A 22,089-nucleotide genomic window follows, 5' to 3' on the forward strand; every position below is an offset into this window, starting at 1 on the left:
TCTCCCTCCCCTCTCTGAACAGGGTAACAATTGTGGTCTGATCGCAAGAGTCATTTTTATTTGCAAACAAACCGATCAGGCCATTGAGCTATCTCTTTGCACAATGTCTTATTTAAATAATGGAAGTGTCTTGCAACATTCTAGAACTGTGAAGAAACAGACCAGGGACACTGTGGAGATGAAGAACTGGGATGAAGCAGTGTCAGACTGTCTGTTCCAGCCCCCACTAAAGTGAAAATGTGTTCCAAATTTCACTACAAGGTCAGGACTTTGGCTGAATCCAATGCATGACTTTCTTAAATTAGGTTTTTGTTGTTTTGTTATTATGACATGAAATTCATAGTGGTAAGATTGGAATTTCCTCATTTAATCTCATAGCAACAGTTTTGTGACATAGATTGAGCTTAGAGAAAGGGACTGCTCTACTCACTAGTCACCTACTAGTGGCCTCCATGTCTGAGGATGGAATTGGACCCAAGTCTCCCAGATCCTAGTCTAGCAATTTTCTCAGTGGGCCACATTAGCCCTCATTATATCAGACCAGGTCCCATTTTAAAAATAATGGGACCTGTGATAGCTACACAAATTAGTGAAGAGGTAGAATGGAATGAATTTATAAAGGAACAAATGTGAAACTGACACCAAACAAATATACAAAATTATCTCCATCCACAGAACATCTAAAGAAGTGGTCACCTGTAAGTTCATGAAATCCAGAATACAAAAATACTTAACTGCACCACCGCTGACTAGAAGCTCTGCCAGACATCCTACACTAAAATCTGCAGGTCTTAGAACCTCAGCGTGGTAGTCATCATAGCCCATGCCTCCTTTTAGAAATACAGAAGCACAAAGCCTGCAGTGCAGCTTTTGTAAATAAAGTTAATTTCTTAAGAAAATAAATCAATGAACATATTATGCTTTTCCATTTCCCTGATATGTTACACTGTATTTGGCATTACAAAAGACTATGGCTTTCTTCAGATATTGATAGATGGTAGATGGTGGATGGTAGATGGTAGATATTGTGTGTGTATTTTGAGGGGGCAGCTTTGTTTTCTTTTACTGCTGACCATTCTGAGCATAACTGCCTTTTCCAATTAAACAAAAAATACGGTGGCTAGACACCATCAAAGCCAACACCAGCCAGAGCATAAAACAACTAAAAGAAGCCAGACAAGATTGGAAAATGTGGAGAGAGCTGGTCTATAGAATTGCCAAGAATCAGACACAATTGAACAGATAGCATCATCATCATCAGTGTGTGTATATGTGTTTGTGTCTGTGTGTCTATGTATACACATGCACACATCCTACCAGGAGGCAGTCTATGCTGTATGCCTAGGAAAAAAGTCAGAAGGACGTGACCTCAAATTAGCAGTCTCAAAAATTTGATTTGATTTGATTTGATTCAGTCAATTCATGGCAGCTTATATTCAGTAATTTGGAATAACATGTCCAAAGCATAATCAATCAAAGTAAGTGGTCCAAAAATTGCAAAATACCATCAAAAATATAAATTCTAACACACACAAAAAAGGAGCAGGCAAAAATTACAGACAGAGAGGAGACAGAGAATAAACCCTTAACTCTCTTCTACCTCCTCCTAACCCATTGTGTTCAGTCAGTGATGAGATCATTGGATTTGCACCTTCAACATAAATAACTTAAAAATTCCAATAAACTAGATACTGTTTCATTTATCACAAGATGATCTATCAGTTGCATAACAGAATGTCAGGGTAAAAAGAAAGCTTTACACGGGCTTTCTAAAGCATGGTACATCGCTCCATTCACTCCTTACTGTATTCTTGTCAGGAGCATCAAAGCTCCACCTTGTTTGTTTTCTTTGTTAAGAAGGACACGCTTTTGATAACTCTTTCTAGTTCTCCTGCTTTGAAAATAGCTGTCAGTTGGAAAACTTCATCTCTGGTCCTATGAATGGATGCAGATAGTCTCTTGGCCTTAAGTAAATCTGTCCCAATATATATGGACAGAGAAGAACAGGAGCAAATGAGATCTTTCTTTAAAACCAATATGCTAAATGAGGATTAGTAATGTGTTGCTGTACCAGCCTGCTCCGCAAAGGATCGTTACCTTGTCGTGGTGCTGGAGCTTGAGCACCTCAATGATGCCATGAGCTAAACCGTGAAGGGCCACCCAAGACGGGAAGGTCATGACAGAGAGGTCAGACTAAATGCGATCCCTGGGGAAGGTAATGGCAACCCACCCCAGTATTCTTGCCGTGAAAACTAAATGGATCAGTACAACCAGAGATATGTCGGTATACCATCGGAAGATGAGACCCCCAGGTCGGAAGATGGTCAAAATGCTACTGGGGAGGAACAGAGGATGAGCTCAACTAGCCCCAGTCGTGATGACGCAGCTAGCTCAAAGCCGAAAGGACGGTTAGCGGCCGACGGTGCTGGTGGTGAACGGCGAATCCGATGTTCTAAGGACCAACACACCATTGGAACCTGGAATGTAAGATCTATGAGCCAGGGCAAATTGGATGTAGTTATTGGTGAGATGTCAAGATTAAAGATAGACATTCTGGGCGTCAGTGAACTGAAATGGACTGGAATGGGCCACTTCACATCAAATGACCACCAGATCTACTACTGTGGACAAGAGGACCACAGAAGAAATGGAGTAGCCTTCATAATTAATAGTAAAGTGCCTAAAGCAGTGCTTGGATACAACCCCAAAAACGACAGAATGATCTCAATTCGAATTCAGGGCAAGCCATCTAACATCACAGTGATCCAAATATACGCCCCAACCACAAATGCTGAAGAAGCTGAAGTAGAGCAGTTCTATGAGGATCTGCAGCACCTACTGGACAACACGCCTAAAAGAGATGTTATTTTCATCACAGGAGACTGGAATGCTAAGGTGGGCAGTCAAATGACACCTCGAATTACAGGTAAGTATGGCCTGGGAGAACAAAACGAAGCAGGACATAGGCTGATAGAATTTTGCCAAGACAATTCACTCTGCATAACAAACACTCTCTTCCAACAACCTAAGAGACGGCTTTACACATGGACTTCACCAGATGGACAACACCGAAATCAGATTGATTACATCCTTTGCAGCCAAAGGTGGCGGACATCTGTACAGTCGGTAAAAACTAGGCCTGGAGCTGACTGTAGTTCAGACCATGAACTTCTTCTTGCACAATTTAGGATCAGACTAAAGAGATTAGGGAAGACCCACAGATCAGCTAGATATGAGCTCACAAATATTCCTCAGGAATATGCAGTGGAGGTGAAGAATAGATTTAAGGGACTGGACTTAGTAGATAGGGTCCCGGAAGAACTCTGGACAGAAGTTGGCAGCATTGTTCAGGAGGCGGCAACAAAATACATCCCAAAGAAAGAGAAAACCAAGAAGGCAAAATGGCTGTCTGCTGAGACACTAGAAGTAGCCCAAGAAAGAAGGAAAGCAAAAGGCAACAGCGATAGGGGGAGATATGCCCAATTAAATGCAAAATTCCAGAGGTTAGCCAGAAGAGATAAGGAATTATTTTTAAACAAGCAATGCGCAGAAGTGGAAGAAGACAATAGAATAGGAAGGACAAGAGACCTCTTCCAGAAAATTAGAAACATTGGAGGTAAATTCCAGGCAAAAATGGGTATGATCAAAAACAAAGATGGCAAGGACCTAACAGAAAAAGAAGAGATCAAGAAAAGGTGGCAAGAATATACAGAAGACCTGTATAGGAAGGATAACAATATCGGGGATAGCTTTGACGGTGTGGTCAGTGAGCTAGAGCCAGACATCCTGAAGAGTGAGGTTGAGTGGGCCTTAAGAAGCATTGCTAATAACAAGGCAGCAGGAGAAGACGGCATCCCAGCTGAACTGTTCAAAATCTTGCAAGATGATGCTGTCAAGGTAATGCATGCTATATGCCAGCAAATTTGGAAAACACAAGAATGGCCATCAGATTGGAAAAAATCAACTTATATCCCCATACCAAAAAAGGGAAACACTAAAGAATGTTCAAACTATCGAACAGTGGCACTCATTTCACATGCCAGTAAGGTAATGCTCAAGATCCTGCAAGGTAGACTTCAGCAGTTCATGGAGCGAGAATTGCCAGATGTACAGGCTGGGTTTAGAAAAGGCAGAGGAACTAGAGACCAAATTGCCAATATCCGCTGGATAATGGAAAAAGCCAGGGAGTTTCAGAAAAACATCTATTTCTGTTTTATTGACTATTCTAAAGCCTTTGACTGTGTGGACCATAACAAATTGTGGCAAGTTCTTAGTGGTATGGGGATACCAAGTCATCTTGTATGCCTCCTGAAGAATCTGTATAACGACCAAGTAGCAACAGTAAGAACAGACCACGGAACAACGGACTGGTTTAAGATTGGGAAAGGAGTACGGCAGGGCTGTATACTCTCACCCTACCTATTCAACTTGTATGCAGAACACATCATGCGACAAGCTGGTCTTGAGGAATCCAAGGCTGGAGTTAAAATCTCTGGAAGAAACATTAACAATCTCAGATATGCAGATGATACCACTTTGATGGCTGAAAGTGAAGAGGAACTGAGGAGCCTTATGATGAAGGTGAAAGAAGAAAGTGCAAAAGCTGGCTTGCAGCTAAACCTCAAAAAAACCAAGATTATGGCAACCAGCTTGATGGATAACTGGCAAATAGAGGGAGAAAATGTAGAAGCAGTGAAAGACTTTGTATTCCTAGGTGCAAAGATTACTGCAGATGCTGACTGCAGTCAGGAAATCAGAAGACGCTTAATCCTTGGGAGAAGAGCAATGACAAATCTCGATAAAATAGTTAAGAGCAGAGACATCACACTGACAACAAAGGCCCGCATAGTTAAAGCAATGGTGTTCCCTGTAGTAACATATGGCTGCGAGAGCTGGACCATAAGGAAGGCTGAGCGAAGGAAGATCGATGCTTTTGAACTGTGGTGTTGGAGGAAAATTCTGAGAGTGCCTTGGACTGCAAGAAGATCAAACCAGTCCATCCTCCAGGAAATCAAGCCAGACTGCTCACTTGAGGGAATGATATTCAAGGCAAAACTGAAATACTTTGGCCACATAATGAGAAGACAGGACACCCTGGAGAAGATGCTGATGCTAGGGAGAGTGGAAGGCAAAAGGAAGAGGGGCCGACCAAGGGCAAGATGGATGGATGATATTCTAGAGGTGACGGACTCATCCCTGGGGGAGCTGGGGATGTTGACGACCGACAGGAAGCTCTGGCGTGGGCTGGTCCATGAAGTCACGAAGAGTCGGAAGCGACTAAACGAATAAACAACAACAACAACCAGCCTGACTGCTATTCTGCCAATCAGCAGAGCCAATATATTAGGCTATCAGTTACATAGGAAAATTTCAGAAGTTCAGAGCACCTGTTTGACCTTGTCTGGTCTCAGAAGCTAAGCAGAGTTCAGTCTGGTTAGTAATTGGAGGGGAGAATACCAGCACTAGAGGCTAGACTGTAAAGGGGAAAAATCATCCCAGAAGAAGGCAATATGGAAACTTCGCTTCCCTGAAGCAAAGGAAATAATATGGGTATGTCCATTATGTCACCAGGAGCCAAGCTCAGATTGAAGGCTGTATATGGAAAAGAACTCTAATTCAGAGACTGTGTAGCGAGGGTCCAAGATGCAATCTCCTGTTAACTTTAGTTTGAGATGGACCAGATCAGTGAAAAAGCAAATCCTTTGCAAGCAGAAAGCCCTGTGTCTGAAATTCTGCACATAAAACAATGATTTGAGTTAACAGACCTGGGTGCAAAAAAATCAGACAATAACTTGGTGCTATCAAAGAGATACAGAAAACTCTCATTCTTTTCTTCCACCCTGATAATTGCCTTATCAGTTTGGTAGCCTGACTAGTGCTAAGACAGCAGAGATGAGAGGATTTGGTATGGTCAATTTTTGATAGGAACTCACCAAACCCACTGATGTCTTCATAAATAGGATGGAAGGAAGAACAGAACCAAAATAAGTAAGGAAGTGATACTGACAGATTCACTTACCCAGATAGAGGACTTCGATTGCCTCACTCAAGAGTCAGGTTTTGAAATATCATCCCTATGGATTCAACCATGTGGAACGAATTAAAGTGAATGAAATTATTCTTTAAAAGCTCCTGCAACTTTAAAACCACGTGGCCAACAATTACAGCACAACCCTTTCCATGCTGAGAGTAGCTATATGTCAGACATTCCTCCTAGCAATCTGGAGAGGACAGGAAACAACTCAATTTTAGAAGTCTCTTAGAGCTCTGATTAGCAACATTTATTAGAAGGAGGGTTAAGTTACAGTGTGAGAATTCCAGCAAGGACTTTCCTTTCCAATGAGGCATCGAGATGTGGAAAATTCAGGTGGCAGAACCTTCTTCTGTATTGTCACATTTTTTCAGTAGACAGGGTTGGAAGCCCACCACTTTTGTGAAGACCGATCTGCTTAGGTCTGTTGATTGCTTTGGTAACCACTACTAAACTTATCAGTATGAGAACCAGCTCTCATATTGTACATACTTGAAGTTAGCCACTACAGAAATGTAAACATTTCCTTTTCTTACATTGGTTTCAGTGGCCAAGGACCCCACTTGGCTTTCTTCTCAGTCCAAGGGACGGTGGTGAGAAGGGTTTGACCATTCTGGTAGGATGCAGGACAAATATAAGGCAAACTTCTAGACTCGTGATCTAACTCTTGCTTCCTGTTCCTGGGCTCTTAGGTATGAATGCAATGCTTCTGCAGCAGAATACTTCTCTGTGTCTTCTTTAATACAGCCTCTTGCTTTGCCCAACAGTGTGAGAAAACTCTCCATTAGCTGTACTATACATTCGAGTCTAAAGTGACTTGCTGGTGAACTGCAATTTGTTCTGTGGTGTGTTTAATGCTATTTTAAGAGAACACATCTGCTTCACTTAATTACACTCCCTTCTTTCCTTTTATTCTCACCCACCTCTTACGAGCTTCTACAAAGGAAGAATGAGATGCTGATCAACCATTCAGTAGGTGGTCACAGGGTCTGGGCAAACAGATTGTTCATTCACTGGAAATGATGCATAAATGCCATTTTTATAAGCCCTGTCCAGATCCTGTCTCCCTGATGGCCATGTATTAGGACTCCCATGAGCGATAATGGCTCAAGGGCAAGATAGTAAGTACAAATTAATGGCCAACGAAAAGTAATGACCCACAGCTTTTTCCATCTGGTCATTAATCCCCAGGCTTTGCCCAGTGGCTTGATTTTTATTGTTTATTTATTTTAAAGATTTGTCGTGGTGGTTATTTCTGTTTTCCTGCAATCGGATAGTGCAATTCAAGGACTAGCCTAGAGAAGGAAAAAGCAAACTGCTCTTATAAAGTCTGAAGTTCAACTTCATGACAGCTCCAAATGGAGGCTTACTAGGGTGAGCTAATGATGCACAAACAGAATCAAAATGGATGAGTTGGTGATTTAGAGTAGATGAGCTGGTTTGTATTTTCCAGAATAGCCTATTAATTCCCCATTGCTATTTCATTCTACCACACGGAGCTAATGGTAGTGGCTCCAGATATGGAGAAGCCAGGTACAAATCTTTGTTTAGCTATGCAGACTATTGACTGGCCAACACCATTAAGAAGTTTTAATGAGGGGGGAATAGATAAATATGAGCTCCTGAAACAATGATGGAATAAAAATGCCATACATTTATGTTGTACTTCAGAAGGAGACCACCCATGTTCTGTGGTTCCCTAACAGCAAATGTGCAGCCCTCTTGAAATCATACTGCTGAAATTTGGCCCTCAAATGGACAAATTGCAGTGACATAATTGCATTCAGGTTTGGGGGGGACTTTAAGTGTAGTGGTTTGCTTCCATCCTCACCTTAACCCCCCTCCTAAAGGCCAACAAATGCTCCCAAATTTAGCAATGCCTCATCATAGCATCAATGGATACCTCTAGCAACCAATGATGGCTTTCTGTTTAGAACCCTGGAAAATGTAAATTCTGAATTGAAGAGGGAACCTACATACAGTTAGTAGAAAAGGTCTGTCTGTTTCCAATAGTCATTCTGGATGTCATGTGGAATCTGAAAGCAGTTACTTTACAGTAAAGGCAGAGCTACCCCTTTAAACTCCTCAAATGAGTAACACCTATATAAGACTAAGCTAAGAGAAGGCAATTTAGTGTCCTCCAGACAGTATCAGTCAAGTGCAGTTGTCCCATTCTCTTACTATTGAGACCTGGGCATGATAGCTGAGTCTAAAGGTAGTTGAAGTCCAAAATATTGCTACTGCTGTGGGAAGCTATGTGGAACTTTATTTTTTCCACTTTGAATTTTATAGAGAGAAGCAGACCATCAAAACACTTTTTTAAAACTTCTTCCCTCCAGTCTCTTTCTCCCAATATCTGAAGTCTTTTTACTGACTGTGGTCCAGTTGTTAGTCATTTGAATTAAGTGACCACTTGAGTTATCCCTTTCACAGTAACACTCTCGTGAATTTGTCCCATATGGATGAGGATGACGGTCATTTGCATGTGCTTTATACAGACAAGACAATGTGCATTTTAGAGGCACAATAGTGTAGAAATTTCAATTAATCTGTTGCACAGCATGCCTGCTTAATGCCAGATAATCTTGGTGCCAGATGTGGATGTGAACTAGAATAATAATGAAAAGGTGAAGTAGGTGTAACATATATTAAAAATAGCCTGATACAAATAATGTATTAGGTTCATTGGTCAGCACATAAAATACAGAAAAATACCAGTAGCAAGAGGTTTATAGAATCCATGTGCATATATCTGCTCAATGTATTGAGCATGTGTTGGTACAAAATTTCTTTATATTTTCTGAGGCAGTGAGCACTCAACAAGAAATGTGTTCCTATGGAGGTTTAGCAAAAAGAATTGTGATACTTTCTAATCACAGACTCTGTAATTGGTGCAATAGCATTTGAACTATCAGTCGAATCTTATCTGCATAATATGGGCTGATATGATCCGAAGATGGCACACATCAGAATATGTGATCCCAAAGGTATCAAGAGATGCTCAGGTAAATTCATAACAAGGTAGCTTTTCCTCCACAATTTTGCCTGAAGTAGTCCGTCAATTGTTCTGGAGTATCAGAGACTAGATCTAGAAAGGAAAAATAACAACTCTCTTCTTAGCGTTTTTCCCACACTATGGCACGGTCCGCTTGTCAGCATATCCATCTCCATTTGCCTTGGTCCAAGGCATCTTCAGTGGTGACGTTCATGCATTCCATGTCCTCCTTAATGCAGTCCATCCACTGTTTCTTAGGTCTACCACAGGGCCGCCGACTGCCAGGTCCAGGCACATGGCTGTTCTCGCCACTGAGTTTTCTTTGCCGCATATGACGTGTCCATACCATCTAAAAATAACAACCTCAGCCAGAATTTGAAAACACTGCCCCAGTGTTTTTAAAGCAAGACCTTACATGGTCTTACTTGCAGCTGAAAAACTGCCTTTGGGACAGACTGTTGGAACACCATTTCTATGAATCAATGAATGCGTGCATGCATGCATGCGATCTCCATGTGTGGCTTTTTCCATCTGCAGTTATTCTATCAGTTTGTGAACTTCATGCTAGATGATTAGCATCTCTTCATGCCATAAATCTGACCTTATCTCAGGAGTTGGAGCAGGATTGTCTGTGGTTCTGTATCTTGTAAAAGAGCCATTCCCAACCTTTCTTACCACACAACCCATTTAGATCACTTTCTATGAAGTACTGAGTCATTAGATCATGGTGCATGGTCAGCTGCATCTGTGAATCCCTAGCCATTGAAAATCTATTGCCAGTGAAAACCCAGTTCTTGTTTCAGACACCCAAGTTGCATTTTTGGCACTTTAATTTATTCCAAGCTGATGAGCAAAGAAGGGAATTCTAGGAGAGTCTTTAATTATCATGGTACCTAAATATCATAAATGAATAGACAAAAGGGAAAGGGCTGCATCTGTATGGGTGTCCTGAAATTCTAACATTGCAAGTGACCTCCCATGTTCCCAACGGTGTTGGAATAGGCTTGATGTCTGAGTAAAGGGAGAATGAAAAGGATAGCCGAATCTTTGCTGAGTGATGGATGAGCCAACCAAAGTCATTTCCTAAGGTCCTTGACAAAGGGTTATGTGGCATGCCACCCAGTTGCATTTCCTCACCTCTATTTTCTTATGTAAGAAAAGTAGCATAAAACATTAGCCAGCTCTTACAGTGGCCCATGTAGAAAGAAGCATGAGCTATATGATCCTCTATTCTGGTATTTTATAATTCTAGCACCTTTGGGGTCAGGGAGAGGAAAGGAATGTTTGTGGTACATAAAAGTCTAGTTTTAGCTCATTCCTTTGGTGGCAGATGACATTTTCCCAGAACCCAGAATCATCAAAGCTTTGAATTGCTTCCTTCTACATGTGTAATCTGTTTAAGCAATTATGAAAAGCTAGGGTTAAGGATGTGAAAATATTCTTTGACAGATCAAAGTGTTCTGCAGCATGATGCTGAGCAAATTCTTAAACACCCTCCACCCAAAAATATGTTCAACCCCGTTTCTACCATGATGTCTCCACTTCATATGGGTATGCATTTATGTAAAATAAATTTGCGTTCGTTCAAGGCAAGCATTTCAGAATGCTTTTTCTATTCAGACACTTCTAAATACATTCATTTCAAGGCAAGCATCTTTAGGAAGGACTGTTAAGCGTAGCTCGAGTTATTTATGAAGTTACACGGAAAAGGGAGGTTTGAGAAAAGAGTTGAAGGAAAATAATCACATAGAAGCGTTCTTGTTTTGCAGTTCCAGCTGCATCAAAGGACAAAAGTGAGAATATTTCCAAGAACAAGTTATCCCTGAAGAAAAAGCATGACATTTTGAATACCTGTTTATTTGTGCAGTGGAAGAACACTTGGGTTTACTGTATCCTTGTGCAATGATTTCCTGCTGCTGAATATCCCATTGCTCAAATTCCACTCCTCGGTGCTCTAAATTCCACTCTTCAGTGGAAGTCCTTCTTATTCAAGGAATGGATTTACAGACATATAAAAAAGGAAATCCTCCTAAGTTGGAGTTCATAATTGATTTGTTACTAAGAAGCTATTGTTCATGGCATCCCCGTTTATATTTGTGCTCACGGAGCTTGAAAAAGCTGAAAGGAGCTCCCCAGAAAACAAATGAGATACACTGAAAAGAACTTTATCAACAGGCTGAAGTAAACATTGTTCCTCGATTTTTTGCCATCGGCCTAAATTGTACTCCTAACTGGCTCAAGTTTTTTGCACAGCCTCAATGCTCCAGCCAGGCCATGATGCCAGAAAGCTCACCCGTGGGTGCTAGAAGGTGACTTTTAAAGAAATCATAGATGGCAGAGAAGCAGTGTGCCCACAGAGACCCCTCCCATGTTCATCTGCACCATTGGTGCCCTTTTCAAATAGCTACGTAACTGTAAGTGTGCACCAACCCCCTGGTTAGTCTCTTCCCATTTGTTGATTGCCAGAAGACGGATCTAGCAGGAAGCCATCTGCATAGGTACTTCCTCCAAGCCATGAATTCTTTCTGGGCAATTCATTTGTCAATCAAATGAAGAAGCCAGATCTATCTCAGGGATTCTAATCTCTTTCGCAATTATTTGTCTGGGCCAGGAGGAAAGCAATTAAACAATCCAACCAGGTGACAAAGCAGGTGCCCCTTCTTTGTTTCTTCTTGATGCTGCTTTTTGGAGTTCTGCCACCTTCCTTTTTCCTCCATTTTCCTCAGGTGGACATACTTGAATTTGCAAAACTTGTGACTCAGGACAGAAATTGCTCATAAAATGCAAGGTGTGATCAAAAAGTCAGGAGGGCGGTCACACCAGAAAATGGAGCCGTGATCATTATGGCCATTTTGACTTTATCATACTCAGTGGAAACCCTGGTTATATTTCTGTATTCACAGACTGCCTCTCTTCCTTTCCTACTCCCAACAACACTAAAAGAGCTTGCATCACACCCAAATCAGCAAGACTAAGCTTGGCAGGAAAAGGTACAGTATTCTATCTCTCTGTGTGTGCTTTCTCATCCTCCTCAACCCCCAAATTCTTGCTCCTCTTTTTCTTCCCCAATAATGGAGTCTTCTTGCTTCTCCTCCTCCATTCCCAGCTATGTTGTGCCCTGCAACATGTTCAACCGCTCCCTTTGTATGCTTGTGGCTACACTGCTTTTTCAAACCGATTGCTGCAGGACAATGCCTTTGCGCCACAGCTTTCTGCTTTGTCCTGTTTTTCGTTTATAGCTGAACTCTGTATATGCTCCATTTAAAGTGCATCACCTTCTTCCATTGCCCTTCTTTGAGCTTGCCCTTCTCTTTCTGTCACTGAACTGAATGCATTAAATCAGCTGCTTACAATTTCTGTGTTAGCCTTTAGACCCTGAACTCCCTACCTTTCCTGTGTTAGCCTTCAGACCATGAATGGTACTTACTGAATAGTGATTGCAGAAGCAATTGCTAGATGTAAGCAACTCTTGTACATGAGGTGCTGGGGTCACAGGAGATCCCACTCAGCCCACACTCAATCCTTGGCAACCCTCCTAAGGCTTCCCCTTCTGACTTCCAGCAACCTACACACTCCACACGGCAGCTAATTGTCAATAAACCACCTTCTGGGGAATTCCATGACTGGTGCAGGTAAAGAAGAAGGTCGAAGCCTAAGTCCTCCACCACCACCACTTCCCGTCAGCCCAATTGAGATCCCAAGTATCCAGGAATCCAGGCTCTGACAACAGCAGCTCCAGCAACTTCAGCAGCTTGGATGGTCCCAGTGGCTTCAACAGCTTACATATTTTATATAACCTTGATTTGTTTTTGATGTAGATGGTATGGATAGAATATTCAGTCAGTTTCCAGCTTCTATTTTATGTGTGTGCATTCTTTCATGAGTCTGTTTTATTCCATTTTTTCACTGAATTAAGCATAGCTGTATTATTTAACTATATATCTTTCAGAAGCACCTATCAATTCGGGTATTTCCAAAATCTGCCAAGATCAAATTGCTCAAATATCTCTACCCAGCATTGGTCATGAGAATGCCACTCCAGTAGCATTCATTACATAACAGCAGGAATGTAGGTTTCAAGATCACTGGGAAGAATAGATAATCAGGGCTTCTTACCAAGGGCCTAGACAACCAGGAAAGTTACACTTTCCAGAGATCTTGTTACATACAATGCTTCCTCTCATGATAAAGGCTATAACATTCTTACTGCTACCTCCAACAAGTTCAGAACATTCATGGGCTTGGATTTAGTGGATTTCAGATGCAATAGATAAAAACTGTCCTTATGCTCATTGTTTCAGTAAAGGTAAAGGTAAAGGTTTCCTTGACATTAAGTCCAGTCATGTCCGACTCTAGGGGGCGGTGCTCATCTCCGTTTCAAAGCCGAAGAGCCAGCGTTTGTCCGTAGACACTTCCATGGTCATGTGGCCGGCATGACTACACGGAACGCTGTTACCTGCCCGCTGAAGTGGTACCTATTAATCTACTCACATTTGCATGTTTTCGAACTGCTAGGTTGGCAGGAGCTGGGACTAGCAACAGGAGCTCACCCCGTCACATGGATTTGAACCACCAACCTTCCGATCGGCAAGCTCAGCAGCTCAGCGGTTTAACCCGCAGTGCCACCGCGTCCCAGTACATGCACAAAATCATAAAATATACAAAAGATATATGCAAAAAATTCATTTGGATTTAACAGATGTTCAGCTTCAGTGGACATCCCCCCAACTCAATTAGTCTGTTAAATCAGGGACTTACTGTACTCATTGGGGATTATTTATTTTAAAGCATTTTAAATAAAATCTTCCTGAGGCAAGGTACAAGATGAAACCAGATGAAGTTATTCAATTAAAAAAAACAATAATTATAGATTAAAAACACCAGATTCAAAATGAATAGAAACCCATACTAAGTCAGCCGATTTTGTCAGACTAACTTAGTTTTGCCCACTGCAGTGTTTCCCAGTCAACTGCAATTTCCAGACATGTGGACTAAGTTCAACTCCCAGAATTCTCAGTAATGGCCCTGCTGGTTGGAAGCTGAATGTTAGTGTTCTGCATATCTCTTTCCTGCCATCTAATGTCCATGTAGCTCTTTGCAGCTTAGCTATGGGATCCCTAATTTATGCACATGTATATGCAAGCACAGAAGGGACACGGTGGCGCTGCGGGTTAAACTGCTGAGCTGCTGAGCTTGCCAATTGGAAGGTCGGCAGTTCAAATCCGCGTGACGGGGTGAGCTCCCGTGGCTAGTCTCAGCTCCTGCCAACCTAGCAGTCCAAAAACATGCAAATGTGAGTAGACTAATAGGTACCACTTCAGCGGGCAAGTAACGGCATTCCATGTAGTCATGCCGGCCACATGGCCACAGAACTGTCTACGGACAAACACTGGCTCTTCGGCTTTGAAACGGAGATGAGCACCGCCCCCTAGAGTCGGACACGACTGGACTTAATGTCAAGGGAAACCTTTACCTTTACTATATGCAAGCACACTTTAGCAGACTGCACCATCTGGAGGCCTTCAGGACTTACTAAGTTCCACAGAGGGAGGCCTCTTTGTGCAGCTGATAATTTTGGAAAGTAGAAATCTCTAGAATTTGAAATGGCCTGAGTTTAAAATGAACCAATTTAGCTTTCAACTAAACCAAGTCCTAATTAGCAGAGTTGAGATGAGGTTGTTCTGTACTGAGTCCAGAGAGCAATGTGGGGATAGTAAAACTGTTAGAGTTAAATGGACATTAAATGGCATTTAATATGCGCTGTATAGCTTAGAAGTAACATTGTTGGGATTATTGTTTTGAACATCAGTTTCTAAATGTTGAGGGCACTTGGTATCCAATGCTATAATTTCACAACATTTTATCATTACACTATAAAGCCCCAGAAATTGTACTTTGGCCAACAATTAATTTTAAGCAATTTGATCAGCAAATAATTTGGCCTCCATTTTGCCCAGACCTTTCTTAAAACATAATGCTATTCCAGATGTAAATTTGACATAATACCTACCAAATTTTGCCAAAGGTTATGTGGGCTTTGCAGTAAATTGTGTAATTAACAAAGCGGGATGGCTGGATGTCATCAGAAAGTCAGGCAACTTAATAAGCATTAAGCAATCTCATAAATAAGGTACTCGTCAAAACTGTTTGAATTTGAATGACCAGGACTGGAAGGCAGATGGCCAGAAGGACTTGTTTATCAAGTCTATCATGACTTGGACTTCCTAATCTGTGTGACTATCCCAGTGATCCGGTCAAATGTACTTCTCTATACCAGGTCTGGATATATGAGAATACCAGAGGACAGATGGCTTAGTAGATGAGGCAGAAAGGATGTTGTCCTTTTTAAAAGCACCAGTCAGCCTCCTTTGGTGCATCATGCCTCTTTTGATAACCATTGAATAAGCAAGTCATAGCTATTGATAGTATTCCTGGTCCTGAGATTTTGTTCAACTGACACCTGGCCCAAACCCAGAAAGAATCCTAACAGGCCATCAATTTAAGCTACTTGCAGGCCTTTTGTAGCAAAGTGGGATGATTCTGTCTGCCCAGATCTACAAGTGACACCTGTGTGGAAGGGATGAATGGACCAATTTAAGCAACTTTCTTGACCCGAATGAGTACAGATAACTAGGAAGGCAGATAGTGCCTGCCCTTGGAATGGAGTTAAGCCTATCCTTTCACTTTTTTCCATTAATCTTCAAACTCAGCTAGATCACCAAAGTGGATAGCAGAGAACTCGTATTTCAAGGCCTAGATCCTGATAAAGTTGAACCTATTTCATAGGGCTATTGTGAAGATAAAATCTTGACTTATACTTAAGTGATGTCTGCCACACTTAAGAGTTATATGATTGTTGGTTGATAGCACATTTTATTTCTTACAATTTGCCCATCACTGTTGGCATATGAGAATAGACTTCTGAAGTCTAAAATAATCTACACATACATAGATCTCACTTGGGATAAGAATTGCCATGCAGTTTGATAGTAGCTTAATTCTTCCCACAATCCATCTTGCTTCATGGAAAACAAGAACTCTAGGACTTTTAGGGTGTGTGTCAATCTTCTATATCTTCCATTTCCCTGTATTGAACATTCAGATCTCAACTAACTTGGAGGTGTCTATGATCATCCCTTTGGCTTATGGATTCAGGTATACAGGAGCCTTGTGCCCTGACTGAACAAAGAATAAACTTAATGAGGAAATATAAGAAATGTTGCTTTTCCCAGTAAGCAGAGTTCAGAAATGAGCATCACTTATTAGGCTAAGAATATTTTCCTGCAAAATGTGAAGAACTTTTAAAATCTGATTATGTGCAGTGTGAATGAAATCAAATTCCAGAATAAAATATAAACTACAACTTTGCTTTCTTCACTTATATTTTCTGCCATCTCCCTTTAATGCTACCACTTCGAGGAATTCTTTTCCTCAATTTTTCTTATTGATTTATCTCATTCATTACTTAATACTGGGGTGAGCTGAGAGTGAGAATAATATTGACTTGTCATATGAGCAATCCCAGTTAATTAGTGAGTATACTGAATAGGATTATCTATTGGTTTTACAATATTTATAGCCCATCCCAATCCGAACAGATTGTAGGTGGGTAACAAGGATGTGTGTGTGTGTGTGTAGTATATATACACAATCAGATTTTGCTATACCTGTAAGACAATCAACAAAAATTAAAGGAGAAGAAGAAGATAGAAGCATGAAAGTGACTAGATGAACATCTTTGCACATATTGCCTATATTCATTGCTCATCTTGGAGAATCCTATGAGTAGTACAAACTCATTTAACCAAAAATCGCTCTACACGGCACAAATTTTCAGCAGCTATTACATGGAACATTTGCAAGTGTATTGTACTTAGATGTTAGTGACTATTTTAACTAAAATATACACTGAATAGGATCTGCCACATCACCTTCAGTTCCACAAATATTCTGTATCTCTTCTCAGGCCAGTATAAAACCATTGTTACACCTAAGTTACATAAAGGAGTTAATATTTGTCAGAAAGTCTGGCCCACACAAAGTAAATGCTTCCTATAAAGATGCTTGCAGATGTCCTGTGAACTCAGTGAACGCCTGCCTGGCACAGAAGAATTGGTTATGTCAAGTCAACACTGGCAGCTTTCAGACTAAGTGGAGCCTGGGATCCTAAAACAGAAGAAAATAATTTGGAACAGGTTTTCATTTCCTAGCTAAGTATAAAAACACCCTATTTTAAGAACTGGGTCTCAGTGAAGTGTCAGTTCCAACCTGCCTTCTTGGAGTTTTGGGGCAATGCCACAAAATAGGCATTTAAATGCCAGGAGGAAGAAATGGAATTGGATTCAGAATGACCATTCCATTACAGTATCATGGAAATTAAGAGATTCTTAGCATTGTCCTTGGTCCCATGCTGTCATTCTGAGCAGTCGTGTGACCGAGCAGAATTAGCTCCTGATCAGCTTTGAATCTCAACTACTAGTTTAACTGCATTCAAAAAGAAATTATGCACGTCTCTTTCCTCCCATTAAAATCCTTCTACCTCTTTGACTGAGATTTGGCACAGGGGTTCCTCATCCCAAGAGCAGAGTTTGAAGAGCATAGCTCAAAAAAACATAAACACTTCTTTTTATGAACTCTGGCAAATGTCATCCATCAGAATAAAGCTTGAGTTTGTCCACAGATTTCATCCTATTCTGGTGAAAACAAAAGATGCAGCCATTTTGATTTTTCTCATGATACATAATGGGAAAACAGAACTCCACTTTCCCATTCTTGTTCCATTCCTGGAGAGAGGAACAAGGGAAGGCAATCTTCAGAGATATCCAAACTAGATTGGGCTATTGTGGATTAGGGTCTGAATGGGATGTGGTGGGGAGGGGTACACTTAGTGGGTTGCTCACCTCTGCTACAACAATCCTGAGGCTGCAGCTTTAATGGACTTTTGAGAATGTAATTATTTAACAGGAGTATTTGTATCAAACTTTTCTGGCTACTGAAAGAATAAACATTATCTCAATAATTCTCACCATGGATTTTTTAAAAGACTATTATTATCCCATAATATAAATAGAACAAGTGGAGAAATAGATTATTTTAAGTCTAAATTTGCTGTGCAAATAATGAATCTCCTCAGAACTAACTATGATGGCCTATTCACTATATCTTACGTCCATCTACCTATGGGCTACCATCAACATAACATTGTGATATTACAGATCTTAGCTAAGGATTTTCCATTCTCTCAACCATAGCTAATAATAGAAAACATGAAACAATAATAACAATTACACTTGAAAGTGTAGAGAGAATCCCAGCTGTAATGTTCTCAAACTCCAGTATTGTACAACACAGAACTTTTTCTAATATGGAGTTTCATTCTACACATGATATGAACACACACACAGCACAGCCATTAGCTCACCCTTCAGAAGGTATGGTTCCTGTACTATAATTGCCACTTTGGTGTGGTTTCTTTCTATGCCATGACTGGAAATGACATCACAAAGGGTCACTGTTATCACACTAGGGCTGCTTAGATATCTGGGAGTGGTCATGCTAATTGATTTGTATTTTTTTATGTATACTGAATATTATACTACCTATGTATACTTCTTGAAGGACTTCTAACATGTAAAGTTAGAATGAGACCTTTTGTCTCATTCTATGCAATTTTCTAAAACTCAGGTCTGTAGCACATCAGAGAGCCCGAGGAAGTGTCTGGGTTGATTTTATTATTAAAATTTGGTTTCCACTGACAAAAAGTAGCTCAACATAATATATACTGGAAGGGCCTTACTGAAATTGCTTTGGGTATATTGTAGGTTGCCCTGCTTTCCTTTTTTATTCCCCTTTCTTACATGGAATTACCAAGCAGAGGTAGAAACCACACCATGCAGAAGGTACAGGAACCAGGTATGAAGAAAGTTTAATTGAAAATAAGGAACAGACATCTTTTTCTCTCCATTAAATATTTTGTTGAGGAATGCTTCGAGTCTCTCAAAGTTGATGGCATATAAATGACACTTTTAATTGAAATTGTAAATACAGATGTGACACGGAGGATAGAAAGAGCTCATAAACGTCAGTATTTTGTATAACAGTGATGCTTTCATCTTTTTAACCAAATTTGGAGTAGACTGACAAATAAGCTGTTCATAGTCTCATGTCATATGTCCAGACGAAACAATTTTATTCAAGGAACAAACAAAATATTAACTGGACACAGGGAGGGAAAGAAATTTGGTCATAGTTAAGAAGAGTTACCTTTGTCTCCATGACACGTATGTAATGATTAAAAAGAAAACATCAACTATTCTACTATTTTAATTAGATTGCATACTAACTCCTGCCCAGTTTGATCCTAAGTATTAACCCAAGCCATCAATCCCTAAATTCCTTCAGCCCAAGGGCCTGATTTCAGCCTATTTCTATCCCATTGCAGTGCCTTATTTATCAGTGGATTTAAATTAGGTCAATCAGTGCAGAAGTCTTTAATATTTTCCAGAGCAGTATCAATTATCAAGGTTGTACAACTTCATCACCTTTGGTCTAAAAGTTGCAACAGAACTAAACTGAACGCATTAAACCAATTATGAAGAAATTCTTGGTCTAATGTTTAAGCCCATGATCTTTATTAAAATTGATTCAAAAATGAAGGGACGTGCATACATTTGTCCTCTTGTGCCATTGTTTTCATCAATTTTGTACATAGTAAAATGTTAGAAATATCCTCATGCTTATTTTTGCATCTTGAAATGTCAAGCAAAAAAAACAAAAGAAAAATCAGAGAACTTTAACCTGCAATCTTAGTAATTGTAATGTGTTTACTAATGTCAGTTGTCCCCTTTCTGAGACTGTCAAAACTTGGTGTTCATAAGTAAAGGTACCCAATCCAATACACCAGGTTGAATAGGGCAAAGGCTGTGGGAAAGAAAATTCGAGAGTAGGAATCAATTTTGGCCACTCGGATGTGTATCCTTCCTTCTTTCCATGATCCTGTGCGACATTCATCAAAGCAGCAAAAGAAGCTGGGGCAGTCTTTACCTTCAAGGCACTCATATCCATAACTGCTGTCATGTTCTTGAAAGCGATGGACTTTATTAATCGGAACTAATGTTGATCCCCGGCGGACAGGTAGGACAGGTGGATTCTAAAGAAAGTGACAAGGGATTTTAAAGTTTTTTCCCCCCCAGGGACTAGTGAAATACTCAGCCAGTTTCTTTTTTTTTACCCCCAAAACCAAATACTTTTATTGATCCATTTTCAAACAGCTATACATAGAATAATATAAAATAAAATTCAACAATTTACCAAACGCAAAGAAAATAAAAACTTTAAACAAGAAAATGCATAAAACACACACAGACACAAGCAAGCAAAAACTGTAATTACAGCTATATCCCAAGTTCACCCAATTTTGTAAATCTTTAAAAGGAAAAATAAAACTTAGCTTTTATTATTAACCAAGCCTGTTCAAAAAAATTTCCCAAAGGGAGAGATAATGTGACATTTCCTGATTAACCAAATATATAATTTTCTCAAAAATTACTGTATCTCACATCTCTGAAATCCAATCCTTTATATCTGGAATTATAGTACTTTTCCATCTCCTAAGGATTATTCTTTTTCCTATGGTCAGAGCATGAAAAACTCATCTTTGTTCTCAACAAGTTAAATTCTAAGTAGTTGGTGTATAATTCAGTACAATACACATATATTTAAAAACCAGAGCTTTCTCAATAATCCTGACAATGCATTGTATAACATTACTCCAAAAGGGGTATAAGGAAGAACAAGACCGTAACATATGAGTTAAAGCACCCTCAAGTTTCTTGCAATCTGAACACAAATAATCATTAGTCCATCCTTTATGAAACAGTTTAAATGGTATCCAGTACATACGAAAAACAATCTTTTCATGGATTGAGTGTTATGGAGAAAAAAGATGGAGGAGTTCCTATCTATACATGCAGAAAAATCATGTGATGTAGCTTTTCCTGGATTATGTCATCTGGGGTAGCTCGTGTTTAAGTCTCCTTTATAAGGAACTTCTGTATTAACTGAAAAAAATATTGTGTCACAATGAAGAATTCTACCTCATCTTTTTTTGTACTCCGTTTTTATGTACAGAGATTTGCTTTCTACATGATCATTCACTCACACAACACACTATTTCAAGTAGTGCTAGCTCTAATCAAAGGATTTTCTACTTTGCACAATTCTTTTCAATTCACTTAATTTTTGCTTTCCTTACTACCATCTATCATGTTTCCTCTCCCTGACTCATTTTTTTTATTATACCATGAAATATTGTGTTTCCAGATGGACAACTAAGCATATGTCTTTGAATAAGGCTAGCAGGGGACCACAAACAATATGTGATGTTGCTTTGTTTGCGTAATTGTCCATTCCTCATTTATTTGGCTCTTTCTTTTTGGAAAGCATCTCTACGTCTTTCTCATCACAAAAAAATCCCACAACAGAGAGTCAGTGGGATACAAATGATCGTGTGAAAGCCTTACGGTGCAGTGCTGCTGTGTATCGTGGGGACAGAGTGGCTTGTAGTTAAATTTAGTATCAAATGTTCACCATGAAAGAACACAAACTCTAAGACACTTTACTGTTCGTTGTGGAGTGCCTCTCTCCTATCAGTCCTCTTTCCTAGCCTTTTAATATCTACTTGAAGTCACTATGAAAATTCATCCATCTGTTTGGAAGTCATGGAAAACCCCATACATGGGGGTGTGATGTAATGTAAAATCTATGTCTCTCTGCTCTGAGAGCTTAAAGAAAGGTGGGCTGTATATATAATTAAATTGGCTTCTATGTATACCTTCCTGCAACTGCTGAGCACCAGGACCTAAATAGCTCCTAAAAGTAATGCACTGTGAAGGTCTGTGAGTTCAATTCCCAGTGGAGTTTGAACCCCATTGAATAACATCTGACTATGTACATCTGAAGATTCGAAATAAGGGTGAAAATGGTAATGTACTGCCACTTGGCAGTTATGGTAACAGTTTGGGATGAGTTATCACATCATCTTCTCCTTGGTCAAGCTGTATAT

The 22,089-nt window shown here is 40.1% G+C and overlaps 1 protein-coding gene across 1 annotated transcript in view; it reads right to left on the reverse strand.

The window, feature by feature from the left end:
• Nucleotides 1-19,921: 19,921 nt before the first annotated feature.
• GABRG1 (gamma-aminobutyric acid type A receptor subunit gamma1) overlaps nucleotides 19,922-22,089 on the reverse strand; it is a 65,272-nt gene continuing 63,104 nt past the window's right edge. The window contains exons 9-10 of the mRNA XM_063310473.1: nucleotides 20,070-20,175; nucleotides 19,922-20,010 (exon numbers count right to left, since the gene is read on the reverse strand). Of these exons, the coding sequence (XP_063166543.1) occupies nucleotides 19,976-20,010; nucleotides 20,070-20,175 (141 nt within the window). The 3' untranslated portion in view covers nucleotides 19,922-19,975. The remainder of the gene's footprint in view (nucleotides 20,011-20,069; nucleotides 20,176-22,089) is intronic.

The sequence above is a fragment of the Candoia aspera genome, chromosome 8 (assembly GCF_035149785.1).
Source record: "Candoia aspera isolate rCanAsp1 chromosome 8, rCanAsp1.hap2, whole genome shotgun sequence".
Classification (NCBI taxonomy): Eukaryota; Metazoa; Chordata; class Lepidosauria; order Squamata; family Boidae; genus Candoia; species Candoia aspera.